Here is a 20,003-nt window from a genome sequence, read left to right as displayed (position 1 = left end):
TGTGCTGCTCTGGCAGCTATTGCAGACAACGATGCTAAAAAGTGCGCTTATGACAGACACCTGAAAGCATATAGAGCACTATTTTGGGTTAAACACATACTGTACTGACTATATGTTCATGACACCATTGCGTTATTTGATTTTTACATTTGACTATGGAACATTACAATGGAACGTTTTCACCCACCGCTTGTTATATCTGTGAATTATTTTTGATAAAATCCATTGATGTGTTTGACACAGCTTAAAATACTCAGGCATTTCTTAATATCGCTCTTTTATGTTGTTTTTTTCAAGTAATTGGCCAAAAAGCTCTGACTAATTGCTGAAATTAATGTTACAGTTGCAAAGTAAATTTGTGTTGCTTATTAGCAGGTGCTGCTGAGTGAGGTTTTGTTCTGCAGTAAATTCCTGGTTACGAGTACACCAAACCTGCACGCATTTAACTGCATTTAACTTGAGTTCTCACACAGTTTGGTCTGATGTGTGGTTTCTGAGTGTATGGGCTCATCACAGTACAGGCCTGGTGGTCTTCTGAGGGCCCCTCACATCTTTAACCTCAGTAAAGTGCACATGGAAATGCTACCTCAGTGTCTAAAACCTTTTTTTCGTGTGTGTGTGTGTGTGTGTGTGTGTTTGGTGGCGGATGCAGGACAAATGAACACCAGCTCGCTTCTCTTTTCCCCTGAAGAGCCATGTGGTCAAGTTGGGTTTGAGGAAGTGGAGGGGGGGCAGAGTGGGGGTAGTTGTTTTCAACTTTCAGTTAAAACCACCTGCAACAAGCTCTGTGTCCACTGTAGCACTGCCAGACCTGATATTATCTTTAGATATTTGCTTGAAAGCTCTCTTTCCACTTGAAAAGCTTAATAGTTGCAAATTTAATAATAATAGTTAATAATTTGATATGTATACTTTAAACAAAGTAGCCTGCTAAAAGTGGTAACACCTGACAGGATAGTGAGGTGTCTGTATACGACAGTCGCATTTTAAAGTTGGCGTATAGTTTGGTATAGTGTCACCTTTGGCAGAGGAGTATCTATGAATTGGCATCCTAACAGTAATATTACTATCCATTTATTTTACCAATAGGCCTAATGTGTAGAGCTGAGACGGTTATCAATTAGTATTTTGACAGAAAATTCATCAAAACAACTGAATGTAAATCAAGTAAAAATACTAAACATTTCTTGTTCTATGAGAATTTTGTAGTTTTTTGACTGTCGGACAAAATGAGCAGTTATGAGGCACCATGTTGTTTTTTTGAAGTACTTTTTAGATTTAACAATTAAGTGAGTAATCAAAGTAATTGGCAATGAATAAAAGTTACACACTTAATGATACTGGATTTGTCTGGGCCATTTCCACTTGTTGGCCCGCTGGTCATCAACAGCTTTCACTGGCCATTGGACATAAATAACTGTGGGTTATATTATTGATGCTTAACAGCCTGGCATGGTGCGGTCCTGGAGGAAGTTTATCCTTTACTTAAGTAAACTTAGCAATACCACATGGTAAAAATACTCATTCAAATACATTCAAAATCGTACTTAATTAAAAGTATATTAATGTCCTCAGCAAAGTATCAGAAGTACTCATTATCCAGCAGAATGCCCCTGTCGAAGTTATATTATTACACACAATATAACATTGTTATGAATGTGTAAACATAGCATGTACAAAGCATTTTAATGTTGTGGCAGTTTGAGGTGGAACATATTTAAACTATCTTCTGTATAGGAATTCATCACATTTTAAGAGGCTTTGTCTGCAAAGTTACTTCAGCTGTCAGAGGAAAAAGTACAATATTTGCCTCTGGAATGTGGTGAAGTACAAGAAAATGGAAATATACAAATAAAATACGAGAAGCCTACCTCAAAATTGCACTTAAGTACAATACTTGAGTATACTTGAGTATACTGACATAGGCACAGCATGAGTGTGTGTGTAAGCGCCATGTCTTAGAGCAGCATGTACCACAATGATGTAAACCGAGAAGACATATCGATTATTCATCGTTTTCTTTGTGTCTGCAGTTGTTTTCCTGCCTCAGTTAAAATGAGGCATTGCATGCCTTTTATTAAACTAATCTCTCTGCATATATTGCATGCACAGAGCCCTGCAGGTGGTTTTTAACAAGCCACTATTACACCAGCCCATGAGGAGGGAATTTGTTTTAACTATGTTGTTTCCCTTTTAGCCGGGAAGTAACAAAAAAGGGAATTTAATGTCTCCTCTCTATGCATTGTGTTTCCTCGATTAGTGTGGCGGAAATTTGTGGCAGCAACATGGGATTATATTTCTCAACTGAGCACTACAAAGCAAAACCCGATCCGCTGCTATTACGTAACAGCCGGTGACATAACTCTCTCCAGCCTGGGACGGTCAGGGCTCACAGAGAGCGCGCGGGGAGGAGGTGGGGGGGCTGGGGCGCACGGCTTGTGAACGGCCGGCCGGTCCAGCTGCACTCTCTCCTCTCTGCTGCTGCTGCCTCGGGGGGAATTAAATTATTGCAAAACAACCTCACGAGAGGAGGTGTAGAGTTGAACAAGGGAGGCTGACAGAGAGGGTAAGAAGATGACGGCCGAGTTTTGGGAGCCGCTGTAAAGGACAGGAAGGAGGCGACATGGCAGTGCATGTTTTCAAATGCCTGCGCCGGCCCGGGCGCTAGAACAACCAACAGGTAGTATAAGAGCCCGAGTTCTGTCACTTCTGAGTCCAATGGCGGCGGGTGGAGTTCAAAACCCGACTTACATAGCAGGTGTGTGTATTTGTGTGTGTGTGTGTGTGTGTGTGGTAAGAGGTGAGTGTATGCTCGTGTAGGGCCACCCAGTGTTTTGACAGGAGAGTTATGGAATATGAGGAGCCCGACGTGCCCTCAGCTGACGCCCCCTTCAAGAGAGGTAAGAGGATCCATCACTGAGGTTTTATTCTGCAGATTACATGTAGTCTGCTGTCGCATGTGTGGGCTATTTGAACTGTGATGCCTCTGTAAGCAGCTTGTTGAATAGTTTCAGCTGGTTTTTACTTTTATATTTATATTCTACAGTGTTATTTTGTGTCTCTTTATGCCCCTCTGCCTTTTATGCACAGCAGGCCTTGCTCTTATCTCCCAGCATGTCATTTTGCACCCACTCCCACCCACATCTATCTCCTTCACACCTCCTTTACCTCGTTCTGCCCACCTGCCCTGCCCCAGCTGACTCTGTTTCTGTCACCGTGTTCACTATTATCTTCTTTCCCTCCACTCTCACCCATCTTTACCCCAGTAACCCTCCTCCTCCCTTTCACTGGGGTGTGGTTAAGGTGCTGCGAGTGGGTAAGAATGGCAGTAAGCCGGAGTAATCCTTGGGGATTAGTTCTTATTTTTGCTTCTGTTTTTGGTCAATGCTTTTCTATTCAAAGCCTCTCCCTGGCTAAAATCAAACTCTTGGCAGCCACTTGAGATAAGACACCTTGTCCCTCTGCCACAAAAACCCACTGCACACCTTTCCTACTACTCTCATAGCATGGCGACACAGTTGTCTAGAGTTTACCTGCACTGCTGTATCAAGGATGACTATATGAACAACATTATCGCTCGTGGCCCACTGTTAAATGTACTTAAAGTATTAACAGAGAGGACAACAAGAAGTGAATATAATCATATACTCAATACTGTAGGGAAACTGTATATTATACCACAATTCCTCTTTTCAACCTCACTGTCCTGGCTTGGGTTAGGAGTCCTTAAGTCATGGCGAGTGGCCGTATATTGTTCAAATCCCCACAATTTTATTTTAAGTTTCTGTGAAGGTGCCGAAGTTTCCAAATACACCAAATATGACAGCATTTTGGGGACATTTTTCTAAATGATGCACAAGACAGCTGGAGCAACATGATACACAATAACCATGATACTGTCTGACAGAGTGGAAAAAGACCATTTAACAACTTTAAAGCTACTTAAGGGAAATAAAATGGATGTTAAGGGGTTAAAGTTTTTTTGTTAAAAAAAAAAAAGCAACATCAGCTTACTTATCAGGTACTGGAACTGCTGTGATGGTGTTTTAATCTGGTTAAAGAGGAGTTTCAGTGTGGTTGTACAGTTTTTCGTACCGCTGAGATGGCTCTTCTCAAGGTGATGAGTGTCTTGGTTTTAGTGGCTGTTGTGGTGTCCTCTGATTTTTCTTGAGCGCTGGGTTTTGTCGCTGGTACTGCTCCACATTACTTTTCCTCCTGCCTGTAGGGTAAAACCCTGCTCCAGTTCATTATTGGATACAAACTGTCCGTCTGTGGTGTCCCTCAGGGGTCTATTGTGGGTCCAATCCTCTTCTCCTGTGTGTGGTATTAAGCATCTGGCCTCTTTGCAACTTAACACGAATACATTTGAATTGAAAATACTTTCAGTTCAAAAATTCACAACCATTTTAAAACTCTTCAAAGTCATTTTTAATAATTTGGTCATTTAAACACTTAAGTATTGTTTTCTACAAGACATTGTCAAAAATGTTTTTTTAATCACCCTAAAACTGCGAATCCTGCTTTTATTGTGTCACACTTTTATTTTGTCACACCCTGACACGTCCCCCCCCCCCAAATTTAGTTTCCCCTCTGTGATCATCAGTGTACTGTAGTTTAGGATTGATACAAATTGATAGTTATCTTTTTGGTTTGTTAGGGGTCAAGCTAAGCTAGATTTCTGACCTTTTTATGATTTATAAACCCGTTAGGACAACCAATTTAAGGCTAATTGCACTTTTTGGTCAATAACCTACTGTAACCCCGACCAACATCCAAACCTGAGTGTTAATATGTGTGTATTCAGTCGCCTATGTTCATTTTCAAAATATCGTTATATTTTGTAAATTACTTTCTTACATTTATTTTGTGATTTACTCACTTATTTATTACAAGTTATCCAGATCATCATAGACATAAACACCATCTGCCTTCATGACTTTTTTACTCCACATATTGTTACATTGACATTAAGATTGAAGAGTACTGAGAAGGTAATAAAGTAGCCTGTCTGGCTTTTAATATATTTACGTTTTTTATCTCTCCTGCGCTGTATGTTTCACAGTTTATGTTCAGGCGAATGTGCCGGCCTACTCTCTGGGTTCAGTGGTCTTCAGTGCTGTTATGTAATGCAGCAACTGTCACTTCAGCAGTCGGCTTAGATGTCAGAGTGTAGAGACGTTAGTGAGATTTTGACTGATGAGTGGTGTTGATGCTTGTGCCTCTGTGTGTGTGTGTGTGTGTGTACATGGTGGTGGGTTTATGGCCTGGCTGGCAGGTGAGTCTTGCTAAATGTGTGCATGCTGTGTCACATTTAGTTTATACAGAAGCCGATGTCAGTGATTGCATTAGATTATTTTTCCACCACCGACCACAACCGTTTATTCCACTCTGCATAGAGATCACAAGTTAAAAACATTAATAACACATTTCAGAGATGACAGTGGCTCAGGCGGAAAGTCACTGTGTTTCAGGTGACTGTAAATCATTTAACCAAAGTACAAAACCAACCATCAACTAATAGCTTTAATCTTTTAAGTGTTGGAGCAGTCATGTGGTCATCAAATAAAAAAAAACCAAAACAACAACCTTACAATTGGTCTTTATATGTTTTAGGGACGACACTGTTGTGCATTTCTATAACTGACTGATGAAAAGAAGCACAATCGCTCTTCACACTCCTCGCTGAAACCATACTACACTGCTTATGTAATTGTTGGACATATTAACTAAGCTCAATAACCCTGGGGCTCATGGGAACATTTAAAACCCATCAAAGGATATGGTGCTTGTATTTAGATCTAAACAGTTCCCTTTAAAATATTATTTAATTTAACATCAACAATCTTTTTCATTTGGTTTAGAAACCACCTCAAAACGTTTGCTCAGTTGAAATTTCTTTACATTTTCCGTGTGTGCATGCGCTGCTCTGCTTTCATTCCATGCTTTCTGCTTATGAAGCAAAACTGATTTGATGATGGGAGGAAAACAGTGGAAACCACAGAGGGCCTGATCTGGCGCCAGACAAAGACCGGCTAGCTCTACGTCTTCCATTGATACTTATCTCCCCGGCCTTCAAACCTCTCCGTCTCTCTCGCTCTCTCTCTCTCTCTCTCACACACACACACACACACACACACACACACACACATACAACTCCAGAAATAAACCCCTTGGTTCAGACCCTCCACACATTTACCCACATTCACTGCAGCGTAGACTTTCTCACAATTGTGGTCAAACAGGCAGACAAAAAAGAGGACCGATTGCTTCACAGACACCCACCTTCCTCTGCCTTTATCTGCTGTGTTTGTGTGAATACTAAAGAGTCACACAAACATGACAGAGACACACACCAGAGTAAATGGGAATCCTCTAATTTAATCTCTCTGCTATCAGTAGGGTTTATTGTTTGTCCACAGGCCTTTGTACACTGGAAAAAATACCAAAAAGTCTGTAAAACCTTATTCCAAACTGCCATCAAGGATTTGACAATGAGGAGTTTATCACAGCTGAATCTGTATTAAAGACGTTAGTTTAGCTTCTGTCACGTTTCATACTAGTTTCCAGTAATCCCTTGATTAAATTCTGACCCTGGTAACATGCTCATTTGGATATTTGATAGGTTACGATGTTACATTTGAACATCAGATGTTTAACTGCAAAGCTAATGTTGCTACAGTGCAGGTTTCAGTGGGAGAAGAAGTATTCAGATCATTAACTTAGGTAAAAGTAGAATTACAAAATAATGAAAATACTTTGGGTAAAAGTCCTGTGTTTAAAGAATGCCCCCTGTCAGTGTTATATTATTGGACATGGATTAACATGTCAGCAGTAGTTTCATGTTGTTGTTGGTGGTGTCCAGCTGTCAGATAAATGTAGTGGAGTAAAAAGTACATTTCCGAGGGAAATGGAGAGAAGTAGAAGTATAAAGTATTAGAAAATGTAAATGCTCAGCTAAAACAATAATAAAATACAGTACATAAAATTGTACTTGAGTAAATGTACTAATGTAAGCCTCTATCAGAAATACCAGTGTGTTATTTAGTCCTGGGTTAAGTCTAATGTGTAAAGCCCATGAGTACACTGCATGTTGTGTTTCTGTTTCTAAAACATTAACCTGGATGCTCATATGTATTACAGCTTGTAGTAAAACTTAGATTTACAGTAACTGTCGTGTAGTTTTGATTCACTAACTACATTTTTTCTCCCTCAGGAGGAGCCGTGTCCAAGAAGACTCATTTGAGTAAGTTCTCTATGAGATACTGTCTGTGTGTGTGTGTGAGAGAGAGCATGTGTGTGTCTGTGTGTGGTAATGGCATTGCTTGTGTTTGTGCTAGATATTTGTGCATGCATTGTGGTTAACTTCATAGTTAGTGAACATACAACATTGCACCTGTACAGCAAGACACACACAAACACACAAACATGCACTGTGGTGTCGCTGGAGTTGGGCCATTAGCAGTGTGTGTGCTGTGTGTTGCACCTGTGCTTTCCCCCTCATACACACACACACACACCACATACACACAGTGATGAAAATACTAGCTACTATGGCTTTGACACTTTGGCATCTGAATGCAGATGGCAGCGATAACATCTCGTCTTTTTTTAACTTCTTTGGTTTAACACTTTCTGCCACAAGTTTAGCACACCTGGGTGTGTAATCAAGTGTGGAGATGCTGTGTGTAACACACCACTAACCTGCGCATTAGGTGGTGTGATGATAAACAAATTGAGCATAAATAATAATCGTTTTATTGATTGCTGCTTGCGAGTGAATGTCTATAAAACCTGATTGCTGTGTCTGCAGAGTGGAGGAATCATTTTGGATTTTGTTTTGGAGGTTAGCAGTAAGGAAGGGCGTTGAGATAGAGAGCCATGGTGGTCTTGTGTCGTTTGATGCTTCAGTCAGGTGCTATAGATGGAGGGATGATAGAGGGAGAGAAAGATAACTATGTATATTTACTGAAATACTGTCCTACTCTCCTTTGTCCTAAAAGTTTGAGGCACTACTATACTTGAGTATTTTCTTCTTCTTCAGCAGGAAATATTGTTCTACATGTAACTGACAGATATAGCATTGTTACAGATTAAACTACCCAACAGTTATATATAGTTATAAAATAGTTAAAATTAGAAAACTTCACCTCGACCAGCTGCAACATTAAAATGCTGCTTACATTTTAATGCATCAGTAATAATAATCCAGTAATATGATATAACGCTCAGATGGGGGCCATTTGTTTACTTTGGATACTTTAAGGACATTTTTCTGGTAATACTTCTGTACTACTACTTAAGTAAAAGTATGAATGTAGGAATTGTAGAGTAATTTAATAGTGTGGTGTTGCTACTCAAATGAAAGATCTCAATACTTTTTACATCACTGTCGCTTTGTGACAGAAGATCTGCACGCTAAACTTTAATAAGCTGAAGAGTCGAGCGCAGAAAGAGGGAAAGACATTGAAAGAAGAAAGAAATTATTCTTTAATTTATTTTTATTTTTTTATTGCTGACCAGTTAGTAAAACAAAATCCAAAATTGAAATCCCAAGTGTGAGTTTGAAAATAAATAAAATCTTACTGTACTGAAATGTTCCTGTGACTTACATGTTTTTACTGCATCCCCCAGTCATCCCTGTTGAAGGTGGTTTGATTTAAATTCTCAGGGAGAGTCTTAAAGGTGGCAGACACTATAAAGATAATTTTTTGACGTGTGGTGTAGAGTGAGGGGGTGACGGATAACAACAAAGGTATGAGGAAAAAGTACCTTGAGAAAGAAGCCAGGGCAGGGGACAGTCCCCCCTCTCCTTTGTCTCTGTCTCCTCTCTCTCTCTCTCTCTCTCTCTCTCTCTCTCACACACACACACACACACACGCTAACAAGGAAGGTGAGGCGGTGACTGACACTCAAAAGTCTGAATATGTGTGCTAAAGCTGCAGTGAGCACCCGACCCGGCTTGCTAAAGGACGGACGAAAAAAGAAGAAAGATTGAAGGAGTGAAAGAATAGTTTGGTGCGAAAAGTGTGAGAGACTGCTGTCAGACAAAGTGAGAGGAAAAGTGAGTTTGTGAAAGTGGGACAAACGTCTGAGACAAGTGGAGGAGTGAGGATGATGCGAGGTAGGGATGAAGTTCTTTGATTGTGTCTGTGTGTGTGTGTGTGTGTGGGCAGTACAGTCAAAGATATTTTATCAATTAGATCAATTACGTGCTTTTTGGTCAAAGTTTCTCTCCAATCCACTCTGATTTCATAGTTTATGATTATTAAAAGAGACACTGCGACTGATGACCTCATGCTCCTGATGGTGCACCGTATTGTTATCAAGACGTCTAATAACGTTTAATCACTACATGACATCTTTTTTTAGCTTTTGTCAAATCCTTGAAATAACTGTGTTCACACAGACTCTGACACCTGTGGCTTCAAACGCGTCAACTTTTTTTGAACTTCACCAGGCTTAAGCTTTTCAGTTTCCACTTTTCATTTCTGATGTAACACCGGGTTGAACAGTAAAACCTTCTTGAAGTTCAAAGTGGCTCTAAACGTCACAATTTTGCACTCATGTCACGCTCATTTTTTATTAATGTTTTATTTAACGTTTAAGTTTTAATCAGATATTTTCAGTAGCTCTGTAACAGATCCCATACAACACACACACACACACACACACACACACACACACACACGTGTTCATGTATGTACAGTTTAAAGTATGCCACGTTATTTGTTTTGAAACTTAATTGGGTCTCTCTGGAGTTCTTGATTGGATGACTGTTAACTAAGTTCACACGGATATATGTGTTTCAGTTTTATGGTTTGGTAACATGACTCAATTTTGAGCTCCCTTTGATGGATTTAAGATTTGAATCATGTCTCAGATATTTCTTCCCTCCCTCCCACATACACAATGCACCTCCAGGCAACAAGCTGAGCTGACTTAAGATGTTGAGAATCAGAGTGCAAGAAGTTGTATAAAAATGAATACTTTATATTGTATTCTATACAAATCTCACATGTTTTGAGTAGATCAGCAAAATGCCTTGCTGATCTACCCATCCCACCCAAAAAGACCCATCATGCTTCCAGGACAAGTAATGAAAGAAATGAAGACCCAATATGACCAGGTCATGATCTGATATCAGACATGTTACAAACCCCTTTCTGCAAACACTTCCACTGAATTCTAACCAACTTAAATCGAAAGAGACAGGAAAACAGGATGCGTCACGACCGCAGTGCATCAGTTTGAATGGACTGACGCTACACACACATACAGTAGACAGGATGCAGAGGCTGTTAATATTGTGCAAATGTGGTAATTAAAACACCATTGAATTTGATTTATTTCATTTTGAATGAATAGAATTAAAAACACACACGGGGGGGGAAGCAAAGAGACAAAAGATGAGGAATAATTCATCTTCTCTGTACGAGTTGCTTACACTCTGTCTCTCTCCTGCAACATGCAAACACACACACGCATAGATGCACATGCACACACAGATCCGCTGCTGCTTGTTAGATGGCGCCTAGATGTAGCATATCTCAGCCCTGCAGCTGTGTGTGGATACTGTGCGCATGAAAGGGAGAAAAGGAGGCTCCCATTGCCGAATATATAATAACTTCAGCAAGACACAATTAATGATCTAATTCTCTGGTGTTACTCACTCACAGTGGGCAGAACTTATGCACGCACACATTTCACATGGCTTTGTTGTTGTGTTCGGGGGATTCCTGCGTAGATTCTTATACAGTTTCTTTATCAGAAAGGATTTCCTTGTTCCTCTGGGTGCACAGCACTTCCAAAGCAGCAGAAAGCGGTTGGCTTCAGATCAAAGCTAACATCAAAATCGCAGGTGACACATTCCCACCCAAAATATGGTAAATGAAATACAGCAGTTGAGCTGATTCACACCCTTTGCTACTGTCAAAACATTACCTGTTTCAAACACCCCCAAATTCTGCCTGCACTTCAAAGTGAAATATGGTAACTCTGATGCTAATTGGTGTTCAGATCTGCTTTGATCATCTCTCTTTTTCTCAGATTAGGTACTGTAGGTCGTTTTTTCCACTTTGTTGTTGTTAAATAATGAATGAAACTCAGTAGTGAAGGAGTTCTCACATTTATGTAGCAACCAGCACAGTTTGATTCTAATACTTCCAAGATATTTAACATCTATAAACCTGAAGTCAGCAATGAAATATATATATGTAACCAAAATATTCAATACAGAAGAGTAGTGTGAAGTACTTCTTATTGAAATACCCCAGTTTGTCATTATTGGTAATAACTTTTATTTTATCTGATGATGAATACTTGTTTCTTTTGTTAATTTCTTCCTTAAATACATATTACAGTTATTTTAAGAAATTGCCGACCCAAGTCATGGCTTCTCGTGAAAGGAAATTTATTCTGACAGTCATAATTTCATTTTGTTTTAGTGAGTCAGAGCCATTTTTAGAGCTTTTAGAGATCCTTTTCTTCTTTGCACGGCAGGACCAATGAATCTAAAGTTGGATTTAGTGTGACGTTTACCTTTTATTTACTGTATTTTTAATTTTGTAATTTTTTTAAATTTTATTATTATTATGTCTGCTATTTTATTTTGTTAACTACAAATATGTCGCAATATACCGCCCCCCCCCCCCCCCCCCCCCCACACACACACATACATTTTGACAGAATAGAAAATACGGTGCGGTTATTACCCAAGTGACGCACGATCTCTTGAAATGTTTTAAACGTTTGCCTCAGCAAGATTCTAAATTAAAATCTTCAAAGTATAATTTATATGAATTATAGTAAATGACGACATTAACAAAAAAGCTTTTCTTTTTTATAGATAATAATGACAAGAATTATCATTACATTGTGTAAGTTATGAAAATGGAGGTGCGGTAGATAAGATGATCATACATTGTGTGTAATCCTCCTATCCTGTCTGTGTGTTTGTGAGAGATTAAAAATCTGTTTGTTAGTTTGTGTATGTGTGTGTGTGTGTGTGTGTGTGTGTGTGTGTGTGTATAAGGGTGTGAGGCGTGTATGTACCAAAGGTAAGCTTCCGTCAGAGGAAAGTTGAGGTTTTTTGTCAGTTTACAGTGAAAAGAACAGGCTGCTGACAAGGTGATTTTAGGCAGAGAGTGATGAGTTGAGTGGCGATCTGTATAGCAACACACACACACACACACACACACACTCAGTTTGACGCAAAACTGTTGAGAGTATTGAAATAAACTCTGTCTAGGTTGAAATCCAGAGATCAAACCTTTCCTTCTGCTTTTTCTTTTTTCTTATGATTTACTCAGTATTTTGTATTTGGCTCTTGTATATTTAAGGTGATACATACTGATGACTCTTTTTCACCTTTTCAGGCTTGTCCAGAGTCATTTATCATATTAGAAAGCCAAGATGTAGTATTCTTTATTATTGTCATCAAGCTTGAGAATCACAAAAATTGAGAACCGAATTTTGTTTGTCGTTACACTCGTACGAAACCTGTGAGTGTTTCATGATTTCTATTTGCTGTTATTCACGGAAGCTTCTGTTGTTTGTTCGACGACACTGACAGATGTGCTTTTTAAGGGGGAGCCTGTAAGTCATTGATAATTGATTGAAAGTCATAAATCAGCCCATCTCTGTGTAGCAGCGTCTTGGTATACTTTGTATGCGGAAGCGTGGGAGGTGGTACTCTTTTATTTTGACAAACCAGAATATTTCCATCGCTGCACGTCTACTGTACTCAAACCTCTCCACTTCCTAACATCCTCCAGCACGTAATGCATCGATTTTAGAATGAACATTTTGACTCGATTGGTTTTTTTGCTTAAATGATCTCACTTCAGTATGAACACGTTAATGCAGCTTTGTGTGGTGTCTTTATGGTTGGTTTCATACTGTACGGTATTACTGGAGCGCAGTGGAAATATAAAATGTTGAGGGTTTCTCAAGAGATATCGCAAATCATGACATAATGCAACTAAAGTAATTAGTGTTGTTTGGGTACACCCCAGTGAAAAGCAAAATTAATCCTCATTTTACGGGTTGAGCATCAAGTACATAAGATCTACAGTAAAAATATCTTTTTAACCCAAAACCCTCATTAGCCGGGTCATGCTGAGATGTTCAGCAGCCCTGCTGCAAGAGGGTAAACCAATATCAGTAATTTATGTTTCAGCGTACTTGTATTTGCCTGTCAGCCATATTGTGTGCTAGACACAATAACCTCTTATCTGTCAAACAGACACTAACAGAAGAAATAAAGGTGGTTTAGTCCTTTTTCAGTATTTTTATCTGTCTTATCTCTCTCACATACACACATGCATGCACATATACACCAGGAGATGCTGGGTTTGATTGGTCTAGGCCTGTGGCTGGAGATAACCACGTGAGACAAAAAAAAGCTCACAAGAGTTGTTAGTGAATTGGTGATTTTAGATTCTTCAGTGTTTATGTGCTGTCAAGTTAATTTCCACTTAGAGATACTGGTGTCCTGACACTCCCGGGCCATCTAAGGCAGATTGTAGTCGCTGTTTTGCAGGTGTTTTTTAACTCGACGCTGCTTTAGATAACGTGATATGTGTTTAGGTTGTCATATAAACTCAGCTGAGAATTGTAACAGCTATGATTGGAAAGTTATTAGATGAGCAGTGTACATGATTGCTGTGTATATTTGTGTGTGTGTAACAGTGAAAGGTTGTGGGTCACAGTGGATTTCCTGTTGTTTGAGGTTGACAATCAAAACTGAAATAGCGAAAAAAAAAAACAGAGACCACTCATGTTCTCTCCAACTATTGCACTGCTGACAGAAAGGCAATCATAGTCACAGCTCAGACAGTTTATGTGTATAAATAAGCAATGGTGTTTAGCTTGCAGAGAAGTGTTTCTGTTGTTTATTTTGAACCAAATCATCCAGTTGACTTTTACAGTGTCAGAATCTTGTAACACACTGATCCTTATCACGGTGAATCTTGAGGTTAATCAGTCGCCTCTATTAGCGACAGCAGAAATCTCATCAGTGTTTCTGCTTCATCATGTGCTCGTGCTCTACGTCTGCGTGTAAAAAAAGTGAGTTTTTACCTCAGACCGGCTGTCCTCCTCTGGAGCTTTCAGGTGATCCCTGTGGCACCAGATAAAGAGGGCACACACTGACACACTAACACACACTTGCACAAAAAAATCTGACACAGTTATGCACGGAAACGCAAATACTACTGTATAATTGCATCAACGCGCAGACGTAAGAGCTCATCTCGCAGAAAGCAATCACAATTTCAGTGCATATATGGAAGGAAGAGAGGAGATGACAGGAATAGATGAAAGGAGAGATTATTTAGCGTTAGAAAAAAGAAAAAAGATGACTGTCTGTGCTGCTTCCTGGATGTTAAATAATGTGACTTCTACAGAATGGGATGCACAATCCCTTATCATTTTTTTGTATGGGATATATATCTGTCAGGCCATGCTATGAAACTGTTCCCGCCTGTCACCAAGACAATGAATCAAATGCCGTCTGATCGCCACCAAGAGAGTTTGCAGAGATCGGGGGCATGGGGGGGGGAGGGGGATGGCCATTACTGGCAGTGATGAAGGAGAGAGAGTGCATTACTGGCAGCTGTGTCCTTTATGAGCGAGACAGAGAAGGATTCACAAAGAAAGAAATGACATGAAAGAGGGACAGTCAGAGTGAAAGAGAAGCCAGTCAACCACTTGAAAGGACTCTGAGGTTGACACCTTCGTATTCTCCGCCTTTCTCCATTTGCAAATACTCCACGTTTGATGTTATTTTGTTCATTATTATTAAGGCAAGCAGTGTTTGAGAGGAAAATACCTTTGGTTTACTCTGGTCACACAACACTGGTAGATGTTCAAGGGGAAGTACAGCATACGACTTAAGTTCTCACAGTGGGAATCATTTCCATTTGACTTCTTTGGGTAAAAATATGAAGTGTCATTATGGTGCTTTTTGCCATATTTTATATTAAAATAGGATATTAAAATGATTCAGAAAACACAAGGAATTCTTTAATATTGTTCAAACAACATATTGTATTGTTTCATTTTATCGACATTATACAGTGCTGACGTGCGAATAAAGAAATCTGATGTAAAGGAGTTTATGTTGCAGTTACAGGACTGATTCATTTACATTTGGTCAGTTTCCTTCAGTATACACTCGTTATTTGGTCAGCTGTCTGAGATTTTGACACTGTAGTTTTTCATGACCTGTTAAGTTGCATGAGTAGTGATAATACTGAAGATAAAGTATCTTTCAATGACAGTGACAAACTCACTTCTTCTTGTTTGCTTGCATGTGTGTGTCGGTGTGTTACCTTAGTGACTGTGAAGTGTGTGGAGAAAAGCAGGAGAAGAGGGTCTGCATTTGAAAATATTAACAGAACTGCTTTCACTTCTGTGTTTGTTCAGCCCAGATTGAAGTTATCCCATGCAAGATCTGCGGTGATAAGTCCTCTGGAGTGCATTATGGAGTCATCACGTGCGAGGGCTGCAAGGTGAGATGACGGCATACGACATATTGGTTGATACCATTCTCATGTCGGTCCATTCAATATGAAGCTACAGCCAACCACTTGTTAGCATAGCTTAGCATAAAAACTGGAAACAGCTAGATCTGTACATAGACCTGAACAGACATCAGACATAACCCAATATTATCTAATTGCAGATGTTTTGGTACCAGCAAGATTTTTCAGCTGATATGTAAGAATAAATGTAAGCGCAGAAATGAACAGGATATGTTTGATTTAATGTCGAAACAGTGTCACCGTCACATGTTGCTCATCAGAGACCACTGGCAAGTTTATTTTTCAACTATAAAATGTCCTGCTAGCTTCATATCTTGGTCACAAATTTAAGGGATCCTTCTCAAAAATGTTTGTGCATGTTTTGTAAGTCTTCAATATCAATAATGGTATCTGCCTCATAAATCCTGTTTGTGTTGGGCTCTGTTAACCATGCGGTACCCTCCCCTCAGGGATTTTTCCGGCGCAGCCAGCTGCCTACTGTATCCTACTCCTGCTCCAGGCAGAGCAACTGTCAGATCGACCGGGCCAGCCGCAACCGCTGCCAACACTGCCGTCTGCAGAAGTGTTTGGCACAGGGCATGAGCAGAGATGGTGAGACATGAACACGCCCACACTGACAGATTGACAGACAGACAAACTATACTCTTCATTCACAGCATTTCTTTATTTCCATGTGTTCATCTTTTGCCTTCCTCAGCGGTGAAGTTTGGACGGATGTCTAAACGTCAGCGGGACTCTCTGATCGCTGAAGTGGAGAGGCACCGGCAGCAGCAGCAGCAACAGCAGCAGCTTCAGGGAGACGCCCAGTCAATCTTGTCCTACCCCACCAAGACCCGTCAAGACCGCTCCCCACAGCTCCTTCAGCCCATGGCCTACTCCTTCACCGGGGAGGCCGAGCTGCTGCCCTACACCGCTGATGTTCACTCTTACCTGGTGTGCTCCCCGAGCGAGTCGCAGGTGTCGAGTATGATCTACCGAGGCTCCGGTGTCTCTCCCACATCGAGATCCCAGGGGAGGGGGGACAACAGCGGACACACCGACTTAAGAGGTGAGGCACTCATGTGTGTACACACTTCGCTGTGTTCCCTTCATCCTCCTCTGCTTATTCCTTATTTGTCTTCTCTATTCCTCATGTCAGGATTTGACTCCAGACAGCCATCTCATGATCTGATGGGGATTCATCCCTACAACCCTCTGGAGGATCCGTACAGCCTCTATCCTCACTCTCTGAGAAACATAGGTGAGCTAACAACACAGTGGGCTAATATGCATGTAATTGTGTTGTATTTTTAATATTTATGAGCAGTTCTTTTTTTTCTTTTTTTTCAGATGAACTGTGTGCCAGCATTGTGCGTTCCCACAGAGAGACCAGCCAGTACAGAGTGGAGGAGCTTCAGGCTCTCAGATGGAAAGTGTTCAGCAGAGAGGAGATCCAAGCCTACCAGAGCAAAGTACAGCAGACCAACCTGATGACTGGTTCTTTGGTTCTCAGGCTTCCTCTTGCATTTCTGTTGACCTTATTCAAATCTCAAAACAGACAGAACATGTCACCTCTGATGGCTTGAGACTGAGACTATGTTTGATTCATCAAACAGAAAACTTGTTTCATAATTTCCCCCCTCCTCTTCTTCTCCCTCTTTGATCACATGGGAAGCCTATGTTCAATTTAAAGTTAATGACTTTGTTGATCTTTTTACAATAAACAAAGAGATAAAATACAGAAACCTGATATGCTACATTAGAAGAAAGAGCAGTAGACTCAATGGTTGAGTTGAATGTTATGTTGCAAAAGATCTAAAACAATATTTTTTTCTCTGTCATTCTCTCGCTCCCAGTCAGTGGATGAGATGTGGCAGCACTGTGCAATCCGACTGACTGATGCTGTGCAGTATGTGGTGGAGTTTGCAAAACACATCCCAGGTTTCCGTATGCTGAGCCAGAACGACCAGATTGCTCTCCTGAAGACCGGTGAGTTTGCCTGTCGCTTAACAAGACGGGACCTTCACCCTCACAATCTAAAAGGCTTTTGATCTGTCTTTCCCCTTCTTTTAACTGGTCCCTTTTCTTCCCCCTTCACTCAGGCTCCATGGAGGTGGTTCTGGTCAGGATGAGTCGGTTCTTCAACACAGAGAACAACACTGTCTTCTTTGACGGGAAGTTTGCCGGAGCTGAAGTCTTCAAGTCTTTGGGTGAGGATTCCTCTACACTCCTTACCTGAAGCACATATGCAGCTCTGAAACCATTCGTGCAATGAGCGCAATATATACATTTGGAGGTTTATCAGCGCTCTGTGGTTTCTTTTCTTTCAGCATGTGGTGATTTAATCACATCGGTGTTTGACTTTGCTCATGGTGTGTGTGCTCTAAAGCTCACTGAGCACCAGATCGCTCTCTTCAGTGCTCTGGTGCTGATCAACACAGGTAAGATCAACTCATATGTTTCTCAGTTATGTTGCATTGAAACTTATAAATGTGGGAAGGCACTGCTAGGTAACATTCATTTTATTTTGTTTACTTTTTGGAAGCTGATTTGTCCTTCCTTGTTCTCCAGGATTTACCCAGTCTACATTTACGTTGATGGTTCTTTATGGCTAAATAGTCAGTACATCATGATCATCTTTCAGACCAAAAAGTTTTGAAACAAGTGTAGTTTATTCATTTTGGTCCAAATTTAGCTGATGACAGACATATTTTTAGTCACCTCTAGCTAAATATCTCAGTTTATAAAAACAAAAATTACATGGTCAAAAAGTCCCTGAAGTATTGACCTTTTTAAAGTCACTTCTCAGCTTTCAGTAGAAAAATATATATAAATCATCCTTTTACCATGTTTTCCATCACATTTTGCCCTGCAGCTTCATTCATTTGTCCATTCCCACACAATTAGCTGTTCTGCCTCCTAGTGGCTTTTAATAGACATGGTAATATTAACAGGCCACACAGTGATTTGAGTCTCTGGTAAGGTGTACACCTTTTGAAAATAAATCCCTCTCTGTTTTTCTTTTTGTCTGTCTGTGCAGATCGTCCATGTCTGGAGGACAGAGGAAGGGTTCAGCGAGTGCAGAGAAGCGTGGAGTTAGGACTCACACACATTCTACACCGAGACAACCAAGAAGGCCTAATGCACAAGGTACATGTCTCAGTATAGAGCAGATGCTTTCTCTTGAATCCTCTGATTGGCTAAAAGCTGATAAAAAAGCAAACGTTCTTATTCTTTAATCTGTGTGTTCTTCCCTAAACATGTCTGTGTCCTCCCTGCAGCTGTACCAGAAGATGGCAGTGTTGCGTTCACTGTGCAGTCTGCACATGGAGAAGCTGCGCTGGTTCAGTCAGCGTTACCCGCTCACTGCTCACTCTCTGTTCCCTCCACTCTACAAGGAGCTGTTCGCCTCTGAGGCCGAGCCGGGGACCACTCACTGATGATTCACTAGAATATGCAAAGACACACACACACACACACACATTATACACACACACACACACACACACACACACACACACACACATTATTTTAAGTCTCATCATTACTTCTTGACAGAATCTATTTTTCTAAAAATGAAAATAATTGAGAAAAGCACAGTAATTGTAGTGTGTTAAGTATTATATGACTTCCGGCAGAGCATTTTTGGTAGATTGTGTCAAACATAAATTTCGATATTTTGATAGCTTAAAACTATTTTGATTATTCCAGAGATACGTGCGTTTTGTTGTTCTTTGACAGTACATTGTCAGTGGGGTACAGGATTCATTTTCTCTCAGGACCTGCTGTTGTGATTCTGTCCGGTTACAGTTACTGTGTCACAGAGCATTCAGACATTAGTGATTCAAAGAGGCACGTCGGCCATCAACTGAAACTCAAAATGGTAGCGCACCCAAAATCTATCTTTAGAGCACGAAACACTGTCCTCCTGTAGAATTAAAAGGTGACAGTATAGAATCTGTCCCTTTGCTATCAGTTGTAATCTGCTTGGATTCGTAAAAGACTCCTTTGTTTGTTTGTACAATACAAAATAGAAAAATAAAATAAAAACAGTCAAACAAATGTGCAGACAAAGCCAAAAAAGTCGGAAGCTTATCATGCTTCTCAGACTTTCAGGAACCTTCAAAATAGGCTGCACCCAGAACACGTCACACAGATTGATTGCTCAACATCATTGTTTGATTGTAATGTTAGATATTTTAAGGTTATTCAAAGTATTCCCTACAAAACTTGAACAACTGGAAGATTTCAGATTTGTCAAATGCCAGTAAACTAAATGATAGCCCCCCCCCCCCCCCCCCCACCACCATTCTCACCATGGCAACCTCAGAAACCAGCTGTCCAATTTGAGCTGAATGTGTCAATTACATATTCAGTGATAAACACATCCAAAAAACAAGAGACGGCCTGCCTCTTTGACTCTGTATGTCTCCAGAGAAATGTTCCGCCTCAGGTTGATGATGTCACAGATCGACTAAT

The 20,003-nt window shown here is 40.3% G+C and overlaps 1 protein-coding gene across 1 annotated transcript; it reads left to right on the top strand.

The window, feature by feature from the left end:
- The first annotated feature begins 2,527 nt into the window (after positions 1–2,527).
- Positions 2,528–19,800, top strand: rorc (RAR-related orphan receptor C). The gene is made up of 13 exons (XM_070911240.1): positions 2,528–2,680; positions 2,799–2,900; positions 7,214–7,243; positions 15,427–15,512; positions 15,995–16,136; positions 16,243–16,593; positions 16,684–16,785; positions 16,875–16,996; positions 17,381–17,513; positions 17,627–17,734; positions 17,855–17,965; positions 18,565–18,674; positions 18,806–19,800. The coding sequence occupies exons 1-13, from the start codon at positions 2,644–2,646 to the stop codon at positions 18,962–18,964; spliced, it is 1,593 nt and encodes a 530-aa protein (XP_070767341.1). The 5' UTR covers positions 2,528–2,643; the 3' UTR covers positions 18,965–19,800.
- Positions 19,801–20,003: the final 203 nt, after the last annotated feature.

The sequence above is a fragment of the Enoplosus armatus genome, chromosome 9, assembly GCF_043641665.1.
Source record: "Enoplosus armatus isolate fEnoArm2 chromosome 9, fEnoArm2.hap1, whole genome shotgun sequence".
Classification (NCBI taxonomy): Eukaryota; Metazoa; Chordata; class Actinopteri; order Centrarchiformes; family Enoplosidae; genus Enoplosus; species Enoplosus armatus.
Note: the sequence above shows the minus strand (reverse complement) of the source record. Positions and strands in the feature narration are given on the sequence as shown.

Excerpts from the sequence above, each read along its gene's own strand:
- rorc (XM_070911240.1), top strand. The coding sequence starts at position 2,644 with ATGCCTGCGCCGGCCCGGGCGCTAGAACAACCAACAG. Across the intron at positions 2,681-2,798 it reads GGCGCTAGAACAACCAACAG|AGGTGAGTGTATGCTCGTGT; the intron begins GTAGTATAAGAG and ends GTGTGTGGTAAG. Across the intron at positions 2,901-7,213 it reads TGACGCCCCCTTCAAGAGAG|GAGGAGCCGTGTCCAAGAAG; the intron begins GTAAGAGGATCC and ends TTTCTCCCTCAG.